Source organism: Meleagris gallopavo, chromosome 8 (assembly GCF_905368555.1).
Source record: "Meleagris gallopavo chromosome 8, MGAL_WU_HG_1.1, whole genome shotgun sequence".
Taxonomy (NCBI): domain Eukaryota; kingdom Metazoa; phylum Chordata; class Aves; order Galliformes; family Phasianidae; genus Meleagris; species Meleagris gallopavo.
This window is the reverse complement of record NC_139411.1, coordinates 11,119,879-11,138,887: the sequence shown is the minus strand read 5'-3', so window position 1 is coordinate 11,138,887 and position 19,009 is coordinate 11,119,879. Positions and strand designations below refer to the sequence as shown.

Here is a 19,009-nt window from a genome sequence, read left to right as displayed (position 1 = left end):
GAGGCGGGGCCTTGACGTCATCACCCCGCGCGCAGCGCCGCCCCCGCCCCGGCCGGCCGCCGCCGCCATGGAGTCGAACAGGGACGAGGCGGAGCGGTGCATCGGCATCGCGCTGGCCGCCGTCAAGGCCAACCAGCCCGAGCGGGCCCGCCGCTTCCTGGAGAAGGCGCAGCGCCTCTACCCTTCGCCGCGGGTCCGCGGTGAGCGGCGGCGGGCGCGGGGCGGGGCGAGTGGGGGAGGGGGGGGGTTGGGGCCGGCGGCGCGGCCCGAGCGCTGCCACCGCAGCTTCGGGGGGCCGCGCCTGCGCCGTGCGGGGCGGCGCGCGGGGCGTGCCGGGGCGGCGAGTCCTCCGGGACAGGAACGGCGGGCATCGGGACGGGGTGGAGGGCGGCAGCCTTTTTATGGGAGTACGGCACGTGGGGTCGGAAGGCGCGGGTACGAGGGCATCGGTCTGCCGAGCGGCCGAAAAATAGTTACAAGTGCGTTGGGAAGGCGCAGGTGGTCGCCGTGGGTCGCAGCGCGGAGACGGCCGGCTCGCTGCGCCGGGCCGCGTCCGGGCGTTGCGGGGTGAGGCCGAACCCTCGGCTGTCTGATCCCGCCTCGGGGAAGGAGAACCTGGAAGCCTTTTGCTGTTACCGAGAGATCTCGGCCCGGGTATCGGGAAAAGGTGCTCCGCCAGAGGGCGCCGGGCGCGGCACGGTGCTGCTGGAGTTCCAGGAGCGGCTGGACGACGCGCTCGGATGTAGGGTCTGAGTTCTGGGCGCTCCTGTGCGGAGCTGGGGATTGGACTCCGTGCTCCTTATGGGTCCCTTCCAACTCAGGGTGTTCTGCGATCCGATGGGGAAAGGCAAGAGGAGAAGGGTACGTTGCTGCGGAGATCCCCTGCGCTCCCAGACGTGTGGTATTTCGGGGGGCTGAGAGCTGGGTTAAAGAGGGATGGCTCTGGGAAAACGGGAAGGGCAAACAGAGCTCAGCGTTCTCTGACCTTGTTTTGCTTTCCCCTTTTCTCCCTTCAGTTCTCCTCGAATCGCTCAACAAGAGCGAGCCATCGTCGGACGGGCAGTCCCAGACCCGGGAGTCCCCAAATGCCCAGTTCAGGAAGGCGGGCGGGGACCTCCCTTCAGCCAATGGGGAGGCTGGCGGGGAGGCCCCCAAGGGCTACACACAGGACCAGGTGGATGCCGTGAAGAGGTGCGTGTGCTGCTCCCCAGGCTTACGCCCAGTGTTTATTACGTGATATCCATCTGTTTCTCACCATGTTTTTAAGATGTAGGGGCGGAGCGTGAAGGGGGAGGGTACGCAGAATAGGTTGGAGTTGGACAACTATTCATATTCAGTGCTACGTGAGAGATTCGGTCAGCTTTGATCCACGTGGAGCGGTCTTTTTTCAGTGAGGCATTAAAAGGGGACCTCGGTGGTCCTGCAAGGTAGCTACCAAGGATGAGACTTTCCCCTCCAGGCACATACAGAGGCTAGAGCTGCAGGCAGGCAGGCGTTTTCCTGGTGAGGTGCAAAGGGCATTTTGAGCACATTCATTCTGTGGATTTCATGTGAACGTTTCTTTTAGATGCTGCTTAGTGGTTCTGTGTAGAATCCCATATGGTGCTGAGATGTGTCGGGGGAAGCCATGGCTCACAGCTTGCAGCAGGAAGCCCTTGTGTTCTGAGCCTTGCCCTGTAACAAGTGCCAGAGGGTGTGGGTGTCCCTCTCACGTGCAGATGGTCCCTCTAAGAGCCCAACAAAGTAGAAATCTACAGCAGGGCACTTCACTCTGTTTAGATGATACATTTCTAAGGCTCTTACTGGATAGTCTCAAGGCACGTTTATCCAGTCGCCCCTTTTTCAAATGCTGTTTCAGCTGTTCGTTATTTCTTTGTACTACTTGCAAATACTGGAAGTTGAAGGACTGAACCGTGTGCGCAGTCACTTGGTAAACTTTGCGTAAGCCTTTGGGTATGCTCTGGGTTGCACAAGAGCTGCTCTGGCTAATTGATTTCCGGGTGTGTTTGCTACGTCACCTGATTCTCCAGAAAGCCAGCTCGCTTTATTTTGTCTTGTATAAGTCATGTGAGAAAGTCATGTGAGAAAGAGAAAATGTGACAGAGCTGTGAGGAGTACGCAGCAGGAGCTGGGCTGCACACAGGCCTGGGCAGCTCTTCTTGCTGCTTCTCCTGTTAAGTCTGAACCAGCAGGGTCTGAGGGGGATTATTAAAACCAAGCTGAAAACCTAGCTGTTCCCTAGCCTGCCATTTGTAATCCCCATACCTCCTGAACAGCCTCCAAAACGTGAGTGTGACAAATCTGAAGCTTATTTGTGAATCGCATGCTTGTGCAGGTGATATCATAGTCTGAGGAGAGGCCCTCCTACCTTTACAGGTATGGCTTGTTCTGTGGGAGTGTTTGTGTGCTCGTAAAGCAGGTCTTCCGTGGATGAGCATGCAAAAAAAATTAGGTCACCCTCTGAGGAATTAAAACTGAGTAAACTGGAGTTTGCTGAACAACATCAATTGAAACTGTGATACGTGAGACATTGCAGAGTTGAGTGCAGTTTTTGTAGCTGGAATTCACTGCCCCTGTTTTCTCATTTCTCTTCTGGTAGGGTAAAGCAGTGCAAGGATTACTATGAAATTCTGGGAGTCAGTAGAGAAGCCTCTGATGAGGACTTGAAAAAGGCTTACAGGAAACTCGCACTGAAATTTCACCCAGATAAGAACCACGCACCTGGGGCTACAGAGGCATTTAAAGGTAAAGTATATTTTCTCCTTGATGATTTAGAGTCATAGGATTGTTAGAGTTGGAAGGGACCTTTAAAGGCTATCTGGTCTATTGGTGTCCCAGTGCACAGGGGCACCACAGCTAGATCAGGTTGCCCAGGGCCAGATCCAGCCTCACCTCGAAAATCTCTAGGGGCAAGACATCCACCACATCTCTGGGCAGCCTGTGCTGGTGCCTCACTGTCCTCACTGTAAAACTTTTACCTTATAACTAACTTCCACCTACCTTCTTTGAGCTTGAAGCCATTTCCCCTTGTTCTGTCACCACAGACCCTGCTAAAGAGGCTGTCCCCTTCTTTCCTGTAGCTCCCCTTTAGATTCTGACAGGTCACTATCAGGCCACCTCGCAGCCTTCTTTTCTCCAGGCAGCACAGCCCCAGCTCTGTCAGCCTGTCACTGAAAGTTTACCTGCAGCTGTCAGGTGATGGTGCTGAGCTTGGCTAGCAAGATCTCCTCAAAACAACCTCACAAGCCAAGCAAATAAATTTTTGTCAGTAAAGTTGTCTCTCTTGTGAGATGGAAACATTATGAACAAAGTATGTGCTAAGCTTGAAGTGTCAAGCATAGGTTCATGTGCTTAGGCTTCGCTTTTGCTGGTTGGGCGAGGAGAAGCTTTCCTTGTTTCCAAGCAGCTATTCCGGTCTTCTGCTACATGGTCTTTTGCCACATGGCTTGGGAGGGAATTCCCTCCAGATCTCACTTCCACTCTTCCCTGAATGGCCTGGGAGCGCTCAGTTCACAGGGAGAGGCTCCAAGTCCTGCAGCCACCCAGCACAGGGCAGGTGCTGGTGTGCACCTGTGCCCAGTGACAGCTGAAGCAGAGATGCAGTGAGCTGTGCAGCCCCACACGCAGTTGTTGAGTTTGCAGCCCTTCTAGGCTCCTCCAATCGTGAAGCATTTCAGGCAACTCATAGCCCTGCCAGTTTCACGTGAGCACTCAACACCTGACTGTTGTGAACGGCTGTGGGTGGAATTGCAGGATAGCAACACCAGATGAAAATTTCTTGGGTGAAACTGCAGCAGCTGTGCAGCCAAGGCCAGGCAGAACTCAAGGAAGTCACCAGTAGCTTCAGTTCTGTTGAGAATAACCTCAGCACCTCCCTGGCAGGGATGGTTGCAGGGTAATAAGGCATTTTAAAACTGTTTGTTTTAAGTTGTTTTGAGTTGTTTTCCAAGATAAATGGTTTTGTTTAAGGTGGAACATATGAAATAAGGCTTAAGCATTATATGTCCATCTGGGAGCTGTTCTGAGTTTGTAGGGAAGGTGGTGGCTAAATTCTCTCCAACATCTGTGATCCTTTTCCTTTGTGTTATTTTTCATCTTATTTCTGTATTATACACCGAAATTCTTAGCAGGAGCTGCCTGGAGGTACACTTAGCTGAGCTTTTGTCCTCTGATTGTGCATGCTCAAATGCTACCTATGGGGTAGGTAAAAATATATAGTATTTCGCTGTAATAAATGCTATAGAATTGCACAAGAACTTCATTCAACTGTGGGAAGGAAAATAAAGGAGCAGGCTGGTGATTGTGCCCCCGAGCTGGCTCTGGAATTGCTCCACTCAGAAGTAAAAGAGGGCTTTTCTTACTATCATCCCTGAACACAGCCCTGCAGGCAGTTAGCTGGACACCTGTACCCATGGGGTAGGTTTTTATCTTCAGTGCTACCTGGGAAGGAAGCACAGCTGTGTCATCCTGCCTGTGGGGTTTTGAGCTGTGGTGATGGATGCGTTGAGAAGTGTTGGAGCAGCATGCTGAGGTGCCATCTGGAAGAAACCCTTTTTCTTCAGTGGCTGTGGAGGTTTGACTGTTAAAGAGCTAAACACACAACTTCCTCTGACAGTTTTAGAGCATTGGTTTTGCTGTGTGAAGCCATTTAAATACTGTGTTCTGATGATGCTTTGCACCTCTGAAATGGCAGTAGAACTTCTGTTGGAGCAGGGAGCAAGGCTAGCCTGCTCTCAGCGTGTTGGCGCAGCACTGGGGTAAACATGAATTCAGCAGTAGAAGTCTCATGTAAGGTTTGTTTCAAGTATTTTAAGACTTAGATCCACAACTGCTAAGTGTCTTGCTGTTCGCAAATAAGGAGCTGACCCTCAGCTGCTTGGGAAAGCCTGTTTTAGTGCAGGGGCCAAATGAAATAGCAAGCACCTGCAGACGTGTAGCTACACCGTGTGTGTGGTAAGCCCCTGCTCAATAGTTTGTCCTTCACCTTGCTAAGTGGCGAAAGGCAGGTTTCTTCACCTGTAATCTTAAACAGTGATGTTTGCCAAAGGCTTTGACAAGAGTTACGTGCCAGAAGTCGTGTGTTAAGCAAGGTGCCCTTTATCTTTCCCTGCAGAGCTATCTGCTGCCGGGTTATCTCTCCCCTGAGCCTTGTCTCCTGGGCTCCCCTGTCCTTCAGCCCCAAGCTGGGCTCCTGGTTCACAGCGCTTGCTGAAGTCTGGCTGGCTGTTTGGTTCCAGAGGGTGCTGGGGGAAGTGTGTGCTGCTCTGAGGGTTTTAGTTAATTTTTTCTAGCATTGATATATTAGCTGAAGGCTTGTCGTTCATCTTCCCAGTGACGGCTGATAAAGTGTTACGTCTTGTCCAGAGACTTTGTCTTGGTCCAGGGTTGCAGCTGGTTGCAGCCTGTGTGGTACCAGATTTGCATTGCTGCCTTGGGCTGACGTCAGGAAAAGAGCTGAACGTAGCGACGTGGAGCTGAAATCCTGGCTTGGAATGAGATGGTCCTTGGGCTTTGTCAGCAGAAGGCTAAACAATGAACAGAATCCTGAATTGCTCCATGTTCATTGCTTAACCGTGCAGTCGGAAAGGACAAGCTTCTTTCCAGTGCTGGAATGAGTCAGTCCTTGCTGCCTCACTTCTGTTCCTGGTTGAAGAAATGGTCGTTCTGTGTGCACTAATTATAACCAAGAATTAGAACAAGTATTAACACCCTCTGCTCTCCAAACCTGTAGTCTAAGAGGAAACCATACCCTTCGGTCTGACTATCAGAAAAACTTTGAATCTTAATCTTCTCTGAAGGGCATGTGTCTCCCTTCTTTTTCTGTCACTTCTGCTCTCGCCTTCAACTCACCCGTCAGCTCCAGCACGATGAACTTCTTAACCTCCTTGCAACACAGGAGGAGAAGATTCTGTCTGTGGTCACGTACAGAGGCTCCTGGGTAGGCGGGTGCAGAGGGAAGTGGTGAGCTGGAATGGCTAGGGAGGGAAGCCCAGAAAGAGGAGGGTGGCAGGCGGCTGTTGTGGTGGGAAGGCTCGTGTGTGCTGAGGCTGGGAAACTGGGGGGGATGTCATTCCAGTACATTTCCACTGTCACAGGCACTGCTCAACAGCCCTTGCAATTATGCATCTTAGTTTTGGCATCTGGGCATTTTGAAATCCACGGCTCAGTGAGAGAGCTTTTAGCCAACATCTCCTTACTGGCTTGTACTGCTGGTTTTAAAGTCTCTTGGTGATCTCACCTGTACTTAAATTCTTTGCTGTGATACCAGTGCCCTTACGCCACTTTCAAATAAAATGTATCAACTGAAGCTATGCTTTCCTATGCAGTTACTTATGGATGAAGGCTTTGGCTATTAGTTGTTCAAAGAAATAACAACTTTAATCAAATGAAACTTGCAGCAACTCTGCTACCAGTATTTCTGAGCAGTGCATAGTTTCATGCCTGTTTCCCTAAGGACACGTACGGAATTGATGCCAGTCCTATCGTAGCTTCTCATTTGGATTACTGAAGGCCGTGGGCACTGCGCCTCCGCATGTGTTTTTTTCTGCCTGTGTTTGCAGAGAAGCGTTCCGGGTGCTGCAGGAGCCTGCTGGGGGCCGGGAGCTGCTGAGGATCCCGTCTGGGGGCTGAGGCAGGCGAGTCCTTTGCAGGGCTCAGCATATCGTTGGTAGGAGGAAGAAACTAATTGCTTCCTTATTGTCGATGTTTCAGCCATCAGTAACGCGTATGAGGTGTTGAGCAACCCAGAGAAGAGGAAGCAATATGACCAGTTTGGAGATGAGAAGCTCAACCCTGCTCGGCACGGACACGCGCATTCGGACTTCCACCGTGGCTTTGAGGCAGACATCTCCCCCGAAGACCTCTTCAACATGTTCTTTGGTGGTGGTTTTCCCTCCAGTAAGCACGTCAAACTTTAACCTCTTGAACAAGACCCAACCCTTTTATCAGAGTCACAATGCAGCAGGATTTATTTGGCAGTGCCGGGATTGATTTGAGAGCTGTGTTCCTCTCTGCAGCTGAATTTGATGAGAGTTTTCTTTCAGAAATTCCCCAAACACATTGAGTTTCTAAATTGATCAGATAGGAACTTGGAGAACTTGGGCTTTCTTCCGACTTCAGGTATCTGCATGTTCGCAGTGTTAACTGTCGTTAGGTTGGATTGAATGTTAGAACAAAAATCATGAACAGAAATGCCACGCTTTAATGCAAAGCATAAAAATAATCCTGTCCTGAGGAAGGCTTTTCTGCCTGGTGGCTTTAGAAGTTAAATCTTCTCAGCAGAACAGACTGGTATCTTCTAGACCTCGGTCTGTGCCTGCCCTGCCACGCACTCAAGCGGTTTCTTTTACATATGTATCCACTGGGATATTGCAGGAGACTCTCTCGTGTTTCCAGTGTGGAGGCAGCCATTACTAGGCCTCTGTAAAACAACGTGGGGAGCAAATCGGTGTTTCACTTGAGATTTACTCTGGTAGCTCTTTCCTATCTGCTGCGTCAGAACTGGCACGCCAGTGCCAAGCATTTGCAATGGTATTTGGAGACCTTCTGTGGTATTCATGTTCTGCCCGTCACAAAGGTAAAGTGACTCCAGTAAAAACAGAGCTGCTATTTTAGCTCAGTCTTTTTTTCCTTTTCCCACTATCCCAGGAGAATTCAGGACTTGTTTTGCAGCTGCTTTCCCTTTTCAGCTGTAATTTTGACATTTAAAACAAGATGTGGAAAAGCTGTTTTTTAAGGTGGAAAAACCAAGAATGATTTCTGTTCGCTTGACAGCAGATGTGCTGTCCCTGAACAGCCTGTTGTGCTGCTGGCTGTGTGACAGGTTGAGCTGGGAGCGGCGGTGGCAGCAGAGCAGATTCAAGTGTGAGCACAGCATGGATTTCCTTTAAAATCTTGCTTCTTGTATCTTTGCTGAGTGTGGTCTGAACCAAAGAAACAAATCGGGCCCATTCTGGCAAAATTTTCAAAGTTCCTGGATTTGGTGCTTTGTCTCATCACACAGTCTGTTTTTTCTTGGTGAGGCTGACATGGAGCATGGCCACCTCTAGTGGCTCATTCCCAGCAGGCCTGCACCAGCTCTGACACTTATCTTTTGCTTGTAGGTAATGTTCACGTGTACAGCAACGGCAGGATGCGATACACCTATCATCAGAGGCAGGACAGACGAGAACACCAGGGTGATGTAAGTGATGGGAGCAGGCTGGGGGCTGGAATGCTTTTTGCAGTGCACACATTGCAAATTAGCTGGTGTGGCAGTTGCGTGAAGCAGAGCTGCCTGTGTTCTGCTCCCTGTGCGGCAAGCTGGAGCTGTGGGAAATACGCTGCCTGCAGAATTTGTGCTGCTTCATTTATGGGTAGTTGTTCTCACAGGACTTTCAGAACTGTCTTCCAGAAGGGAAAACACAGATGTATCTTGAAACAGTGCCACCTTGAAGTAAGGTCGTACTGGTTTTTGAGAGAGAATAAGCATTTCCTTTCATATTTAATTTCTTTCAAGACAAATCCAGCTATCAGATAACGTGGGTACACATGGCTCCTCCCGATGCATACTCATTCTTCCTTTTAGTTCAGTTTATAGGATCAGGCGTTTCTGATCTGTGATGCTTAGTTAACCAAAGGAAAAAAATTGATGGCATGAGTTATTTGGGTTTTTCTGCCACAGGATCTGTCTCCAGCACTACGAGCCCTTTCAACGAATGAAATGAGATTGCAGGATTTACATAACCCTATTCCCTTGATAACTAACAGTACTGTGTCTGGGCTGCTGGGCTCTTCCTGCTTATCTTATGGAACCTCGCTGGCCCAGAAGGGCAGGGGAATGGAGGTTGTGGTAGGGCTGGGAGGGAGGGCTTAGCTGCAGGGTCTTTGTGTGCAGGTGTATGGGTAGCGCGCCATCATGCGTATCTTCTCCCTCAGGGCGGCCTTGGGCTGTTTGTCCAGCTGATGCCTATCCTCATCCTGATCGTCGTGTCTGCTCTCAGCCAGATGATGGTCTCCAGCCCACCCTACAGCTTGAGCCAGAGGCCGTTAGTACCTCGTACTCTGAAACCTATCCATGTGGGGTTGGGTGGGTTCTGGGGGGCTGGGTGGCACAATGGCGTTCTGTTTTCCCTGCCAGCTTTTGGCTTTATCACATCCCACCGTTAGTCTTCTCTCCGCTGTCATATGTGCAGGGGAAGGCTCCTTGTTGTCAGGCAGCTCTGGAGTTGGAAAGTGCAGGGTTGTGCTGGGAGTGTGTTTTGCCAGGGAACTTCTGCGGCCTGTGCCCGTGACTGGGTTAGAAAGGAACAGAATAAATGAGTTTGAGGAGCTGTAGCCCGGCAGGGTGTTTCAGACACACTGAGATCCCATGTGCAGAGTGAAATGAGATGTAGAGTTAAATGGAAAAACGAAAGTCATAGCTATTTATCATAAAAGTCTTGGCTGGGCTTGTGTCTAGTGCAGAGCAATACAGGAAGAGGGGAAGGGATAGGAGGCATTCCTGTAGAAGGAAAGACGCTCCCAGAGAAATCCCCTGGTTGTGAACTTTCATCTTGCTGTGAGATAGCTGTGGGCAGACATTTACTGGGCAGAAGTAAATTGGGCACTGGTTCTTTCTGTGGAAATGCCCTGGTCGGCTCATTGTGCTGACAAACAAGTTTCTATTCTTGATCACTCAGTGGTGTCAGCCAGGAGCAAAAAGGCACGGTGATTTCTGGATGCTTGCATCATTCTTGACAAAGGCTTCGTGTATTTTCAGTGGCAGCTGCCTGCGTATACGTGAAAGGCAGGTGGAGGTAGGGGTGGTGGCAGCCCCTGAGCAGGTAGCATCACTGATGGCACTGCTGAAAGGTGGTGGTGTTAAATGCTACAAAATCCACCTTAGCTTTGGGTGCAAAGGAAAGGCTGTGACGTTAATGCTTAGAATCAAAAGATGGAGTGTTGTTGAACAAGGCAGGATTAAGGGTAATTCTGAGAGGCTGAGGAGCGTTGAGGTGTGATTTCTGTCCTTGAGGACTGCAAAGCGAAGTGCACCTGCGTTGTTTCTGTTTGGCTTATACGGGTGAAGAGGCAGTGCGTGGGGCCAGGAGGCATTCAGCAGAGGGCAGCTTTGAAGAGGACGGCGATTTGCTTCCAGCTTTGTCAGCGGTCGGAGCTGAACGTCATCCCTGAGCCTCGCTGTGCTCCAGCCGTCATCTTTCCTGCATAAGCGAGGAATTGAAGGGAGAGGCGCTGAGAGCAGGCGGCTGCTGTGCCGGCAGGCGGTGCTGTGCTCTAGCTGCGGCTGCCCGGCTGGGTTTTGCTGCTCGGCGCAGACACTGTGCCGGCCACCGAGCTGCAGCTCGCCGCCCCAAACCCAGCCAGCCTGAGGCGAGGCACTTTCATGGCACAGGGAGGTTTTACTGCCACTTGTTGACAGATAAAGCGGTGAGCTGAACTGCTGCTCTGCCAGCAACCGCTGCCCATACCTCAAAAAACAGCCAGAGAGCTTTCTGGTCTTGATTGCCCACCGTTTGTCTCAGAATGCTGGATGCTGATGAAACATGCAAGAGTGCTTGAATCACTCCTGCAAGCCCTGATAACAGGCCGAAGGGTGAGCCGGATGGGTTAATGTTTATACCTGCCTTAGGAATTGGGCTCGCTTTTAGTGCAGCAGCAGCAGCTGGTATTTATTATGGGAAATTTTGGGCATGTCTCCAGATGGAGCTGTTCCCAATGGATGCAGTGCTTGGGCACAGGTCCTGTGCTGCAGCTTGCATACACGCCCCAGTGAGTATCTCTAGGTTTGTTGAAGCATTGGGGAAAATAAGAACGTTGCTTTGTCTGAAATGCAAATCCAGGGGGTAGGGCAAAGAGAGATTTCCTTCTAGAAAGTACTGATATGTGCAGGCTCGAGTGCAGAGTGGAGCTAATTTTGTTCTTGCAGCAGCATGTGATGTTCTAGAGGGAGCTGACACTCAGGGTCAGCAGCTCTCTTCTGAGGAGAGCACAGGGGTGGGGAGTGAGCAGGGGCTGCGGGAGCAGTGTGATAGCCACTGCTCTGCCCACATCAGCCCCCAGCCTGTGTGCAGTGCCCCTGGGGCTCACTGCCAAAAGCAGCAAGGAAGCTGCAGAGATTTAATTAGCACTGCAAATCCTAATGAGCACTTTATTTTAAATGGGTTTAGTCCTTGGGCAGTCCGCCTAAAGGGTTCTGTCTGGGTTCAGGGCTGTGCCCACCTAGCTAGAGGCCTGCCAGGCTGCCCCTCCTTGTGCTGATGTTTCTTTTCCACCAGAAGTGCTTTTCCTCCCCACAGCTATGGGTGCGGGGGGTAGTTGTCTCTCACGGCACACTGTGCATGGTAAGGAACTGGGGGTCTGGCTGTGCCCTTCGAATGTCCCACACCATTGTGACTTTTCTCCTTGGGCTAGGTCTGTGGGTCACGTACACAGGAGGGTGACAGAGCACTTAAGAGTTATCTACTACGTATCTGAGAACTTTGCAGAAGAATACACAGGCACGAACTTGAAAAACGTGGAAAGGAGCGTGGAGGATGACTACATTGCAAACCTTCGAAATAGCTGCTGGAAAGAGAAGCAGCAGAGTGAGTAGTGTGGGGTCAGGAGCAGAGAGTTTTGTTCGCTGCGCGAGTTCTGCTTTGGAAAAGACTTTGGTGACTGAGCTGTGCTGAAGCTCTATTTTATCACCACGTAGGCACATTTCCTGTTTGTTTGTTTTTTTTCTGCTTATGACTTCATGTCTGTTTCGGCTTGGTTTGGTTTTTCATGCCGCCACAGAACTGGTCAGACGGGAGTTGTGCCCCAGAGGTTCCCCTGCTGCTGTCAGTAGGATATCTGCTGTGCAGTGGAGGGGAGGGCTGCAGCCACCTTGTCAAAAAGCCCCTGCCAGCTCTCTGCATATTCCCGTTGTCCAAGGAGGGACCAAATTCCTCGTGAATATTGCTGGTGTATCCACCCAGCTCCGAGCCTCTGCCTCTCCTCCCCTATGCCTGATAGGATCGGTCTCCTTCCACCTTGGGTCTGTAACACTGGGCTTTTCCCTTTACAGAGGAAGGCATGATATACCGGGCACGCTACTTCGGAGACACAGAGCTGTACCAGCGAGCACAGAAGATGGGCACCCCCAGCTGTAGCAGACTGTCAGACGTACAAGCCTCTCTGCATGGATAGTCGCTGCTGGCCCGCTCAGCAGAGGTCTAAGTACGAGCTGTGGCAGCAGAGCACGACACACTAGTGCTTTTAACACTTAAATCTCTGAGGCACAAGTCTTCACGCGTCTCCTCCGGATGCTCAAATGTAACGGGGGGAGGCAGCCCCCTCTGTCAAGCCTACACTCCTTAATTGGGAAATTGATTTTGTTTAGCTTGCATGTCAGCACCCCCGGCTCACTCCAAGCTCGCGTTGCTGGTGTTGGTTCTCTAGGAACAAAGCAAAAGCCCCAGGCGTGCTGGCAGCCTGGCTGAGCTCTTGTCAACCGCGCCTTCGATGCAGTGCCGCGTGCACCTTGGCTGGTTGGAAGTTTTATTCCTTATCTCGCTAAGCCTTGACCAGCCATGGCAGCCTGCCACCACGTTTTAAAGAACCCTTTTTCTTGCTTTCTTGTCTGTTTTATTGAAAAAGTTGTTATCCCCTGGCACTGTGGTGACTGTTAGAAAGCAGGTGTTCCTTGCCTAACTCTTGCCTTGCCGTGACGCTCCAGGAGAACAGAGCAAAGGATCAGTGCTCACAGCAGGGGCTAGGAGCAGCTCGGCATGTTGAAATGGAAAATAAAGTAAAAGCAGCAGAGTGGGAGCCTGGAGAGCAGTGGGTAGGAGAGCTGGAGTCCAGGGAGCCCACACAGCACAGAGGAGAGCGGGTGTGCAGGGTCATGGGAGAGCTGATAAAATAATGAAAGTTTTGGCACAGAGTTTGGAGTTCTTTTTCTGCTTAATTATCAGCTGGAGGCCCATACAGGCCTTGTCTAATCACATCATTTCTTGAAAGTTGGATTTCTGTAGGAAATAAGTGGAAGGTGAAGTTTGCACCAAGTTTTAGTTGCAGGGACACCACTGAGGCTTGATGCTGGACACCTAGCTGTTGGAGTTTCTGACGCCAGTAAGGAGGTTTAGCAGTGGAGTTTTTCTCTATTTTCCTTGGCTAACGGAGCACATCTTAAGGCAAATCCTCTGGGTTGTGCTTGGCCTTTTCTAGTGTACTCTGGCTTTGGTTTACTTGGTACACCCACTCTTGTTTTCCTTTGCACCTCTCATGTCAGGGCAGGCTGGTGTTAAGAACCAGGAAAGAGGCAGTGCCTGCATGCCCACGGTGCTGGAGCAGAGGGACCGTGTGGGGGGCAGGGCAGGGCAGGGCAGGAGCCAGCTGCTGCAACGCAGGGATGGGTGGGCCACAGAGGAGGCACTGTGCCAGGGACTGACACCGTTACCACTCTCGTTCCCAGACCCTTGACATACCTGAAGACTTTTGGTGAAGTGCACTGAGCCGAGGTGACAGACTTTATATTTAAAGAATGAAACCTTATATTAAAATGGAATTGAGATTAGCAACGCACAACTGCCCTCTTTCTTCTCTCTGCCCGTCTCCGCCGGTGGATGTCCCAGGTGGCAGTTAGGACAGGACTAGAGGCCGTCATCCTCATTCCCTTCCAGCAGCACCGCTGTGCAACGGCCTGGCTGGAGAAAGGAGACCCTCATGGCTGCACTGGAGAGAGAAATCGGACAATTCGCTGATAAAGAAAACTTTTAAAGAGAAGAAAAAGAAAATATAATCTATTTAGAATTAATTTATAGCTGTATATACGTTGTACTTTTAAACTATGCAGGGGTTGGATGATTAAATTATTTTGCTTTGCGCCCGGTTTTGTGAACAGAGAAGCAGGAGATCTCCGCAGGGTGTGTGGCACAAGGCAGCGGTCACATCGCAGTGGTTGCGCTTTGCTTTCCTGTGGATGGCAGCGATCCGTGGCTGGGGAGCTCAGTGTCTGCCTGCCAGGCTGCCAGAGAAGCGTTTCCGAATCCACAGGGGGAAAAAATCAATTAATGAAACCTCCCAGATTTGCAGTTTGGTTTTGCAACATTGGCAAGAGCTGGAGTGCTGGAGCCACGTGTTGCCAAGGGAAAGGATCATCCTGGATGCCTGGATGCTTTTAGCTCATCACTTCTTGCTTTAGTCATGTGTGTAACCTTTTTTTTGCAGCGTCCGCTTCAATTTTGCCTCGTAGTCATTATGCAGCATTCGTTCTGTGAGCGGGGCTGTCCACGAGCTGCATCCCTTTGTTAATTTGCCAGTCCTGCACTTGGGATTCCTCACCCAGCAGCACTCCGGTTTGCAGTATGGTACGGCCGTGGCCTTAGGGCAGCTCGTAGGGAACGGAGCGTGGCATTGCTTCTGTTAAAAGAAGCTCTGCAGGGTGAGATCAGCGTCTGATGGGCTCCTCAGACCCCGTTGCTGCAGGAGCTGCGTGCCGGGGCTCACCTGCCCAGCCAGGCAGGGCCCGGCTTGGAGCAGCTCCAGGCTGCCGTCCCCACCGTGCGTGTGAGAGAGGCAAAAGTGAGCCGAGTTGCGTCACTGGGACAAACTGGATCTTTTTTTGTACCCTGCAGTTAATTTTTGCCTGAAGACATTTGCTGTGAGGCCTGCCCCAGCTGCTGGGGGGTTGCTCAGGTGGAGGTGTGGGGTGGCCAGGCTGGGACGGCAGTGAGCGGCAACACGGATTGAGGGCTTCGGCATTAGGCACCCACGTGCTCTGTCTTGGGCCAGTTATTTGTTTTGCAAAGTATCAGCCCTCCTGTTAACTGTAAGCCTTATTATCCCACAGCTACCGCGGCTCGAAGTTGATTTTAAGAGATTATTATTATTTTTTAATGATACCTCCATCTTCGGAAGGAATTTGGTGGAGTGTGTGACATGGGAATAGCTCTTAATAGCGGTACAGGGCAGTTGGCAGAAGTCTCTGGGGTGGGGGCTGTAGGCTGTAGAGTGAAATGATGTTTGCAAGAGTTGCTGACCATCTCGCAACACAGCATTCCTTGCCCAAAGCCTGCCCACCTTGTGATTTCTCAAGTAGTTATTCATGGATAGTACGAGCCAGAAAGCATAGAGCCTAACAGGTCTTCACGGAAACTGTATTTCTCGATTTAGAATTAATTATAAAATTGTACATCTATAAATAAACGTTTGTAATGTGAAAGGCTTCAGCTGCGGTGATGTTGTGCAGATCTTGGTGTGATACGGCAGCAATTTTCACCCCAGCACTGCGTTTCTAACTGCTCTTTTCCCTGAGTGTGGGGGGAGTGCTTTATTCTCCTCCCACCATTACCTTCTACCTCTGCGCTCCTGCAGGGGGAGTGAGGGTTTTTGAGCTCCCGAGGTCTCGGGGAAAGCAAATGCAAGGCCCGGCTCTGCTCGCAAGCTTTGCCCTGGGGCGCATGGGAAAAACCATCCAGCAGCACCCCGGGTCCATCTGGAGGTACAAACCGATGCTATTTAAGATGGGATTATTGCTACTGGCTGGTAATAGATTGCTAAAAGCCGATTTTGTGTAACCAATTAAAATAATAACTTAATATCCCAATTTGTAGTCTCACCCTGACCTGCTGTAAACTGGAGGCGGCTGCCAGCTGCTGTGCGCTCCCAGTTTGGGCTCCCGCAGCGGACGGGGACAGTCCTGCTGCATCTGGTCCTACTGCACCTGGGGCAACAGTGATCCAGACAGAGCTCCCTAGGAGTGGGATTTCTTTGATTTCCTTTATTGGTGTGGGCAACTGGGGCTGCCCATGAGCTCCTTCCCCACTCAGCGGTTCTTTAGCCCTAAAAATAAATAATCTCAATTACTCTGCCTGTTTCAGATGTCCCTGAAATGATACCCAGGAGCGATGCTGCAGAGGAGAGCCCCAGGTATCGCGGCCCTCTGTGTCCTCAGGGGCACTGAGCAGCCCGCGTCCACGTGGGGAGGCTAAATGAAGGTTTCTGGCACCTTCTGGGAGCTGCCAAAAGCCTCGTGCTGCCCCCCAGGGACCTTGACGTGCATCCAGCCTGGGTTCTGTCACAGAAAGGGCAGCTCACTATAAATAGGAGCTGCTCCTGGGGCTGGATTTGAGCTGGGTGTCTGGGGCTGCCGCAGGGCATTTGTGGGATGCGGGGACCCGGTGCAGAGGGGTTTCGTTTCACTGTTGTTTGCGGGGTTTTTTTTGGAGCTCTCTGCAAAGCCCTCAATTGCTCTCTGTAATTAGAAAGTGACACCGAGTCCCTTGGGTGAGGTCAGGGGAAAGCTGGGGCCGCAGCGGGGCACGGTGGGCAGCAGTCCCCCCACACGCCTGTAAGGCTTCGTGAAATGTGTATATATAGCTGTGAGACACAATGTGTCTCAGCATTTAAAGCTGCTGGGATGAGGGTATGGATGCTGTCAGCACGCCGTCACTCTCTCAGGCTGCTGCCTGGAGCAATGTGCCTTTCCTGCCCCCTGCCACAAGCTGCCAGCTGTGCAGCTCACCGTGGCTTGGCCAAAGCCTTGTGATCCAGTTTTCAGGTTTCATGACCTGGAGTGATGACACTAGGACACATACAGGGGTGATTTTTGGCCAGGCCCCAGAACAGAGATGCCCTACGCATGGATCAAGGAATGATCCAGAACATCAGCGCTGGGGAAATGCCCTGGTCCTCAACAAATTAGGAACAGGACACATAAGGAATAGGAAGCACAACCTGGCTTTCTGCAGGTGAGCTGCTGCCTGGCCTGCCCAGCTCAGCTGCACCAACGTGTGTCCCAGTGCTCTGGTGGGGGCTGGCTTTGTCAGAAGTAACTTTTCTTGGTGAGTTTTTTCATCACTCATTGTCTGAGGTAAAAAGAAACACACCACAGAAGTCTGAGCCAGAACAAACTTGCATTCTAATAGAAATGTCGGCTGCTTTTTTTTTTTTTTCCCTCCTGCCTGGTTTTATCCTCCGCACCTCATGCCTGACCCAGCGTGCCTGCCTTAATTACACTTTAGTGAAAGCCTTTTTTCTGAGTTGTTATAACTGCTAATTGCATGCTGCTGTAATTGCACTCATTGGTGCAAATGCAGGCTCAAGAGCACACGTAGAAGAGGGCACTGCCTGGGTGGGTTGACACACACACTCTGTTTCACCCCTGTACCAGACTCTCCTCCTGTTTGCCAAAGCCCCAGACACGTCCCTATAGCTGTGGGCAATGGTGCACCTGGGCAGCTCAGGGGCTGACTCAGCCCTGCCTGAGTCACAGCTCCATGCCCCACATTGAGGTGTACTGCAATTCTTGCTCCCTCCCACCATCCGAGGCCCCCCCAGGATGTGGGGCAGCAGGGGGATTTCTGCCCACGGAGGAGGTGCTTGCATCATCCCTTCCCAATGCCCAGTGAGGACAGGGACACAGCAGGGTATCACTGAGTCAGATTTTATTAGAAAAGTAAAAAAAATGACACAATTGCATAGGAAGTCTTGCACTTGAACATCAAGTGTATGAGTGTAACTGTAATCAATGAAACACACGGGCCATATCAGGAAGGGATCCTGCCCCCCGTCCCCGTGCCACTCACACACCAGGCTTCTCCCCGTGACAAAGACACACATGATTTCAGACCCCCGCTGCCACACCAGGACTCACAACACAGCTGCCAGATGTCAGCAGCGGGGTTTCTTGTGATCTGGGCTCAGCTCAGCCATCGCTCACTCCCACGACACACACACACACACACACACACCCTCCCCCACAAACGCCATTGATTACAATCATTGTTACAAAAAAGAAAATTGATGGGCAGCAGACCGTCTGCCCCCGCAGCAGCCCTGCCGCCGAGCCCAGGGGCACGGCCACAGCCACCACCCTCCTTGTGGGCCCACAAAGCACGGGGGCCACCGGCGGGGCCACACCGACACCCCGGGCCTCTCCAGCACGGCGGGCACCCCAGGCCGCCTCGCTTTCCAGGCCGGCAGCACTCTCCCATCAGCACTCCTCGACCAGCAGCTGCTCGGAGCTGTACAGCTTCTTCTTCATCACCGTGAAGCCCGTGCTGAGCTTCAGGGACTGGCCGAAGGCCGGGCTGAGGGCGGGCGCCGAGGCGAGGAGCCCCTGAATCTTGGGCCAGAGGCGGGAGTCCAGCCGCAGCACCAGGGTCAGCTGGAAGGTCGGCACCACGGCGGGGTCCGCGGCGATGCGCCCCACGTCGTGGCAGGCCTTGCCGTGCTCCACGCAGAGGTCGAGGAGGGCTCCCCGCAGCCCGCACGGCTCGCTGCAGGCCAGGCGCAGCAGCTCGCTCCGCAGCTGTGCGGCGAGCTGGGCCGGCATCAGGAGGCGCGAGCGGCGACGGGAGCCCAGCGGGGCGCTGCCCAGCGCGGCCTGCACCAGCTCCAGCAGCCGGGCGCTCAGCAGCTCGTCCTCGGGGTCGTGCAGCAGCTCCAGGTCCGGCAGGGAGGTCTGGTCGGGGTCTGAGGGACGAGACGGGACGAGACGGGTCAGCGCGAGGCCTCGGGGTGCCGTTCGACCGCCGCGTAACGCCGCCGCGCGCCCAAAGCCCTCCGCTCGCTCGACGCCGCCCGGCCGCCCGTGGGCCCGGCCCCCCCGCAGCTCTCCGGCCCCCGCTCACCTCCCTCCGAGCCGGAGGCGCTGCCCAACGACTCGCAGTCGGAACTCTCCAGGCCGCCCCGCTCGCCGCCCGCCAGCCGCTCCCACAGCCCGGGCATGACGCCGACCCCTGCGCCCCGCCGCCCTCTCGCTTTGACCGGTCGCTCGGCGGACCGTCCGGTTATATAGAGGCGGCGCGAACCGCCACGCCCCCTCCTCGCGGCGCCAGCCAATGGCAGCGCGGGGCACGTCCGCGGCGTCTCTCCTGCCCGGTGACAGCGGGCGGGCACGCCTCCTCCTCCCCCTCCGCCGCTCGGCCCCGCTCGCCTCCTCTCGGCTCCACTCGGCGCCCCCGCAGGCAGTGGGGCCGTGGGGCTGCGCTGCGTAGCGCCCGCTGATCGCGCATGTACGTGCTGGGACGGTGCCCGGAGCTCGTTCCCAACGGAGCTGATC

General features: G+C 52.8%; 2 protein-coding genes across 3 annotated transcripts; one reads left to right on the top strand and one right to left on the bottom strand.

Moving 5' to 3' along the window:
* Positions 1-14: 14 nt before the first annotated feature.
* DNAJB12 (DnaJ heat shock protein family (Hsp40) member B12) lies at positions 15-15,166 on the top strand. 2 transcript variants are annotated; one of them, XM_085229672.1, is made up of 9 exons: positions 15-200; positions 1,017-1,191; positions 2,600-2,745; positions 6,712-6,897; positions 8,103-8,182; positions 8,917-9,026; positions 11,392-11,564; positions 12,029-12,180; positions 13,418-15,166. In XM_085229672.1, exons 1-8 carry the CDS (start codon positions 68-70, stop codon positions 12,148-12,150), a joined length of 1,125 nt encoding a protein of 374 aa, XP_085085798.1. In that variant the 5' UTR covers positions 15-67; the 3' UTR covers positions 12,151-12,180; positions 13,418-15,166. The 2 variants fall into 2 exon arrangements, with proteins under 2 accessions (XP_085085798.1, XP_085085797.1); XM_085229671.1 differs by having other exon boundaries at positions 12,029-15,166.
* Positions 15,167-17,373: 2,207 nt separating this feature from the next.
* On the bottom strand, positions 17,374-18,745 carry DDIT4 (DNA damage inducible transcript 4). Its single transcript, XM_085229677.1, has 2 exons — positions 18,579-18,745; positions 17,374-18,420 (listed from the first exon to the last, which is right to left on the bottom strand). The coding sequence occupies exons 1-2, from the start codon at positions 18,673-18,675 to the stop codon at positions 17,939-17,941; spliced, it is 579 nt and encodes a 192-aa protein (XP_085085803.1). The 5' UTR covers positions 18,676-18,745; the 3' UTR covers positions 17,374-17,938.
* Positions 18,746-19,009: the final 264 nt, after the last annotated feature.

Bases quoted from the DNA above. Each gene is read 5' to 3' on its own strand.
- DNAJB12 (XM_085229672.1), top strand. From the start codon at position 68: ATGGAGTCGAACAGGGACGAGGCGGAGCGGTGCATCGGCATCGCGCTG. The intron at 1,192-2,599 runs GTGCGTGTGCTG...CTCTTCTGGTAG, and splicing joins CAGGTGGATGCCGTGAAGAG to GGTAAAGCAGTGCAAGGATT. The intron at 11,565-12,028 runs GTGAGTAGTGTG...TTCCCTTTACAG, and splicing joins CTGGAAAGAGAAGCAGCAGA to AGGAAGGCATGATATACCGG.
- DDIT4 (XM_085229677.1), bottom strand. From the start codon at position 18,675: ATGCCCGGGCTGTGGGAGCGGCTGGCGGGCGGCGAGCGGGGCGGCCTG. The intron at 18,421-18,578 runs GTGAGCGGGGGC...CTCGTCCCTCAG, and splicing joins CGCCTCCGGCTCGGAGGGAG to ACCCCGACCAGACCTCCCTG.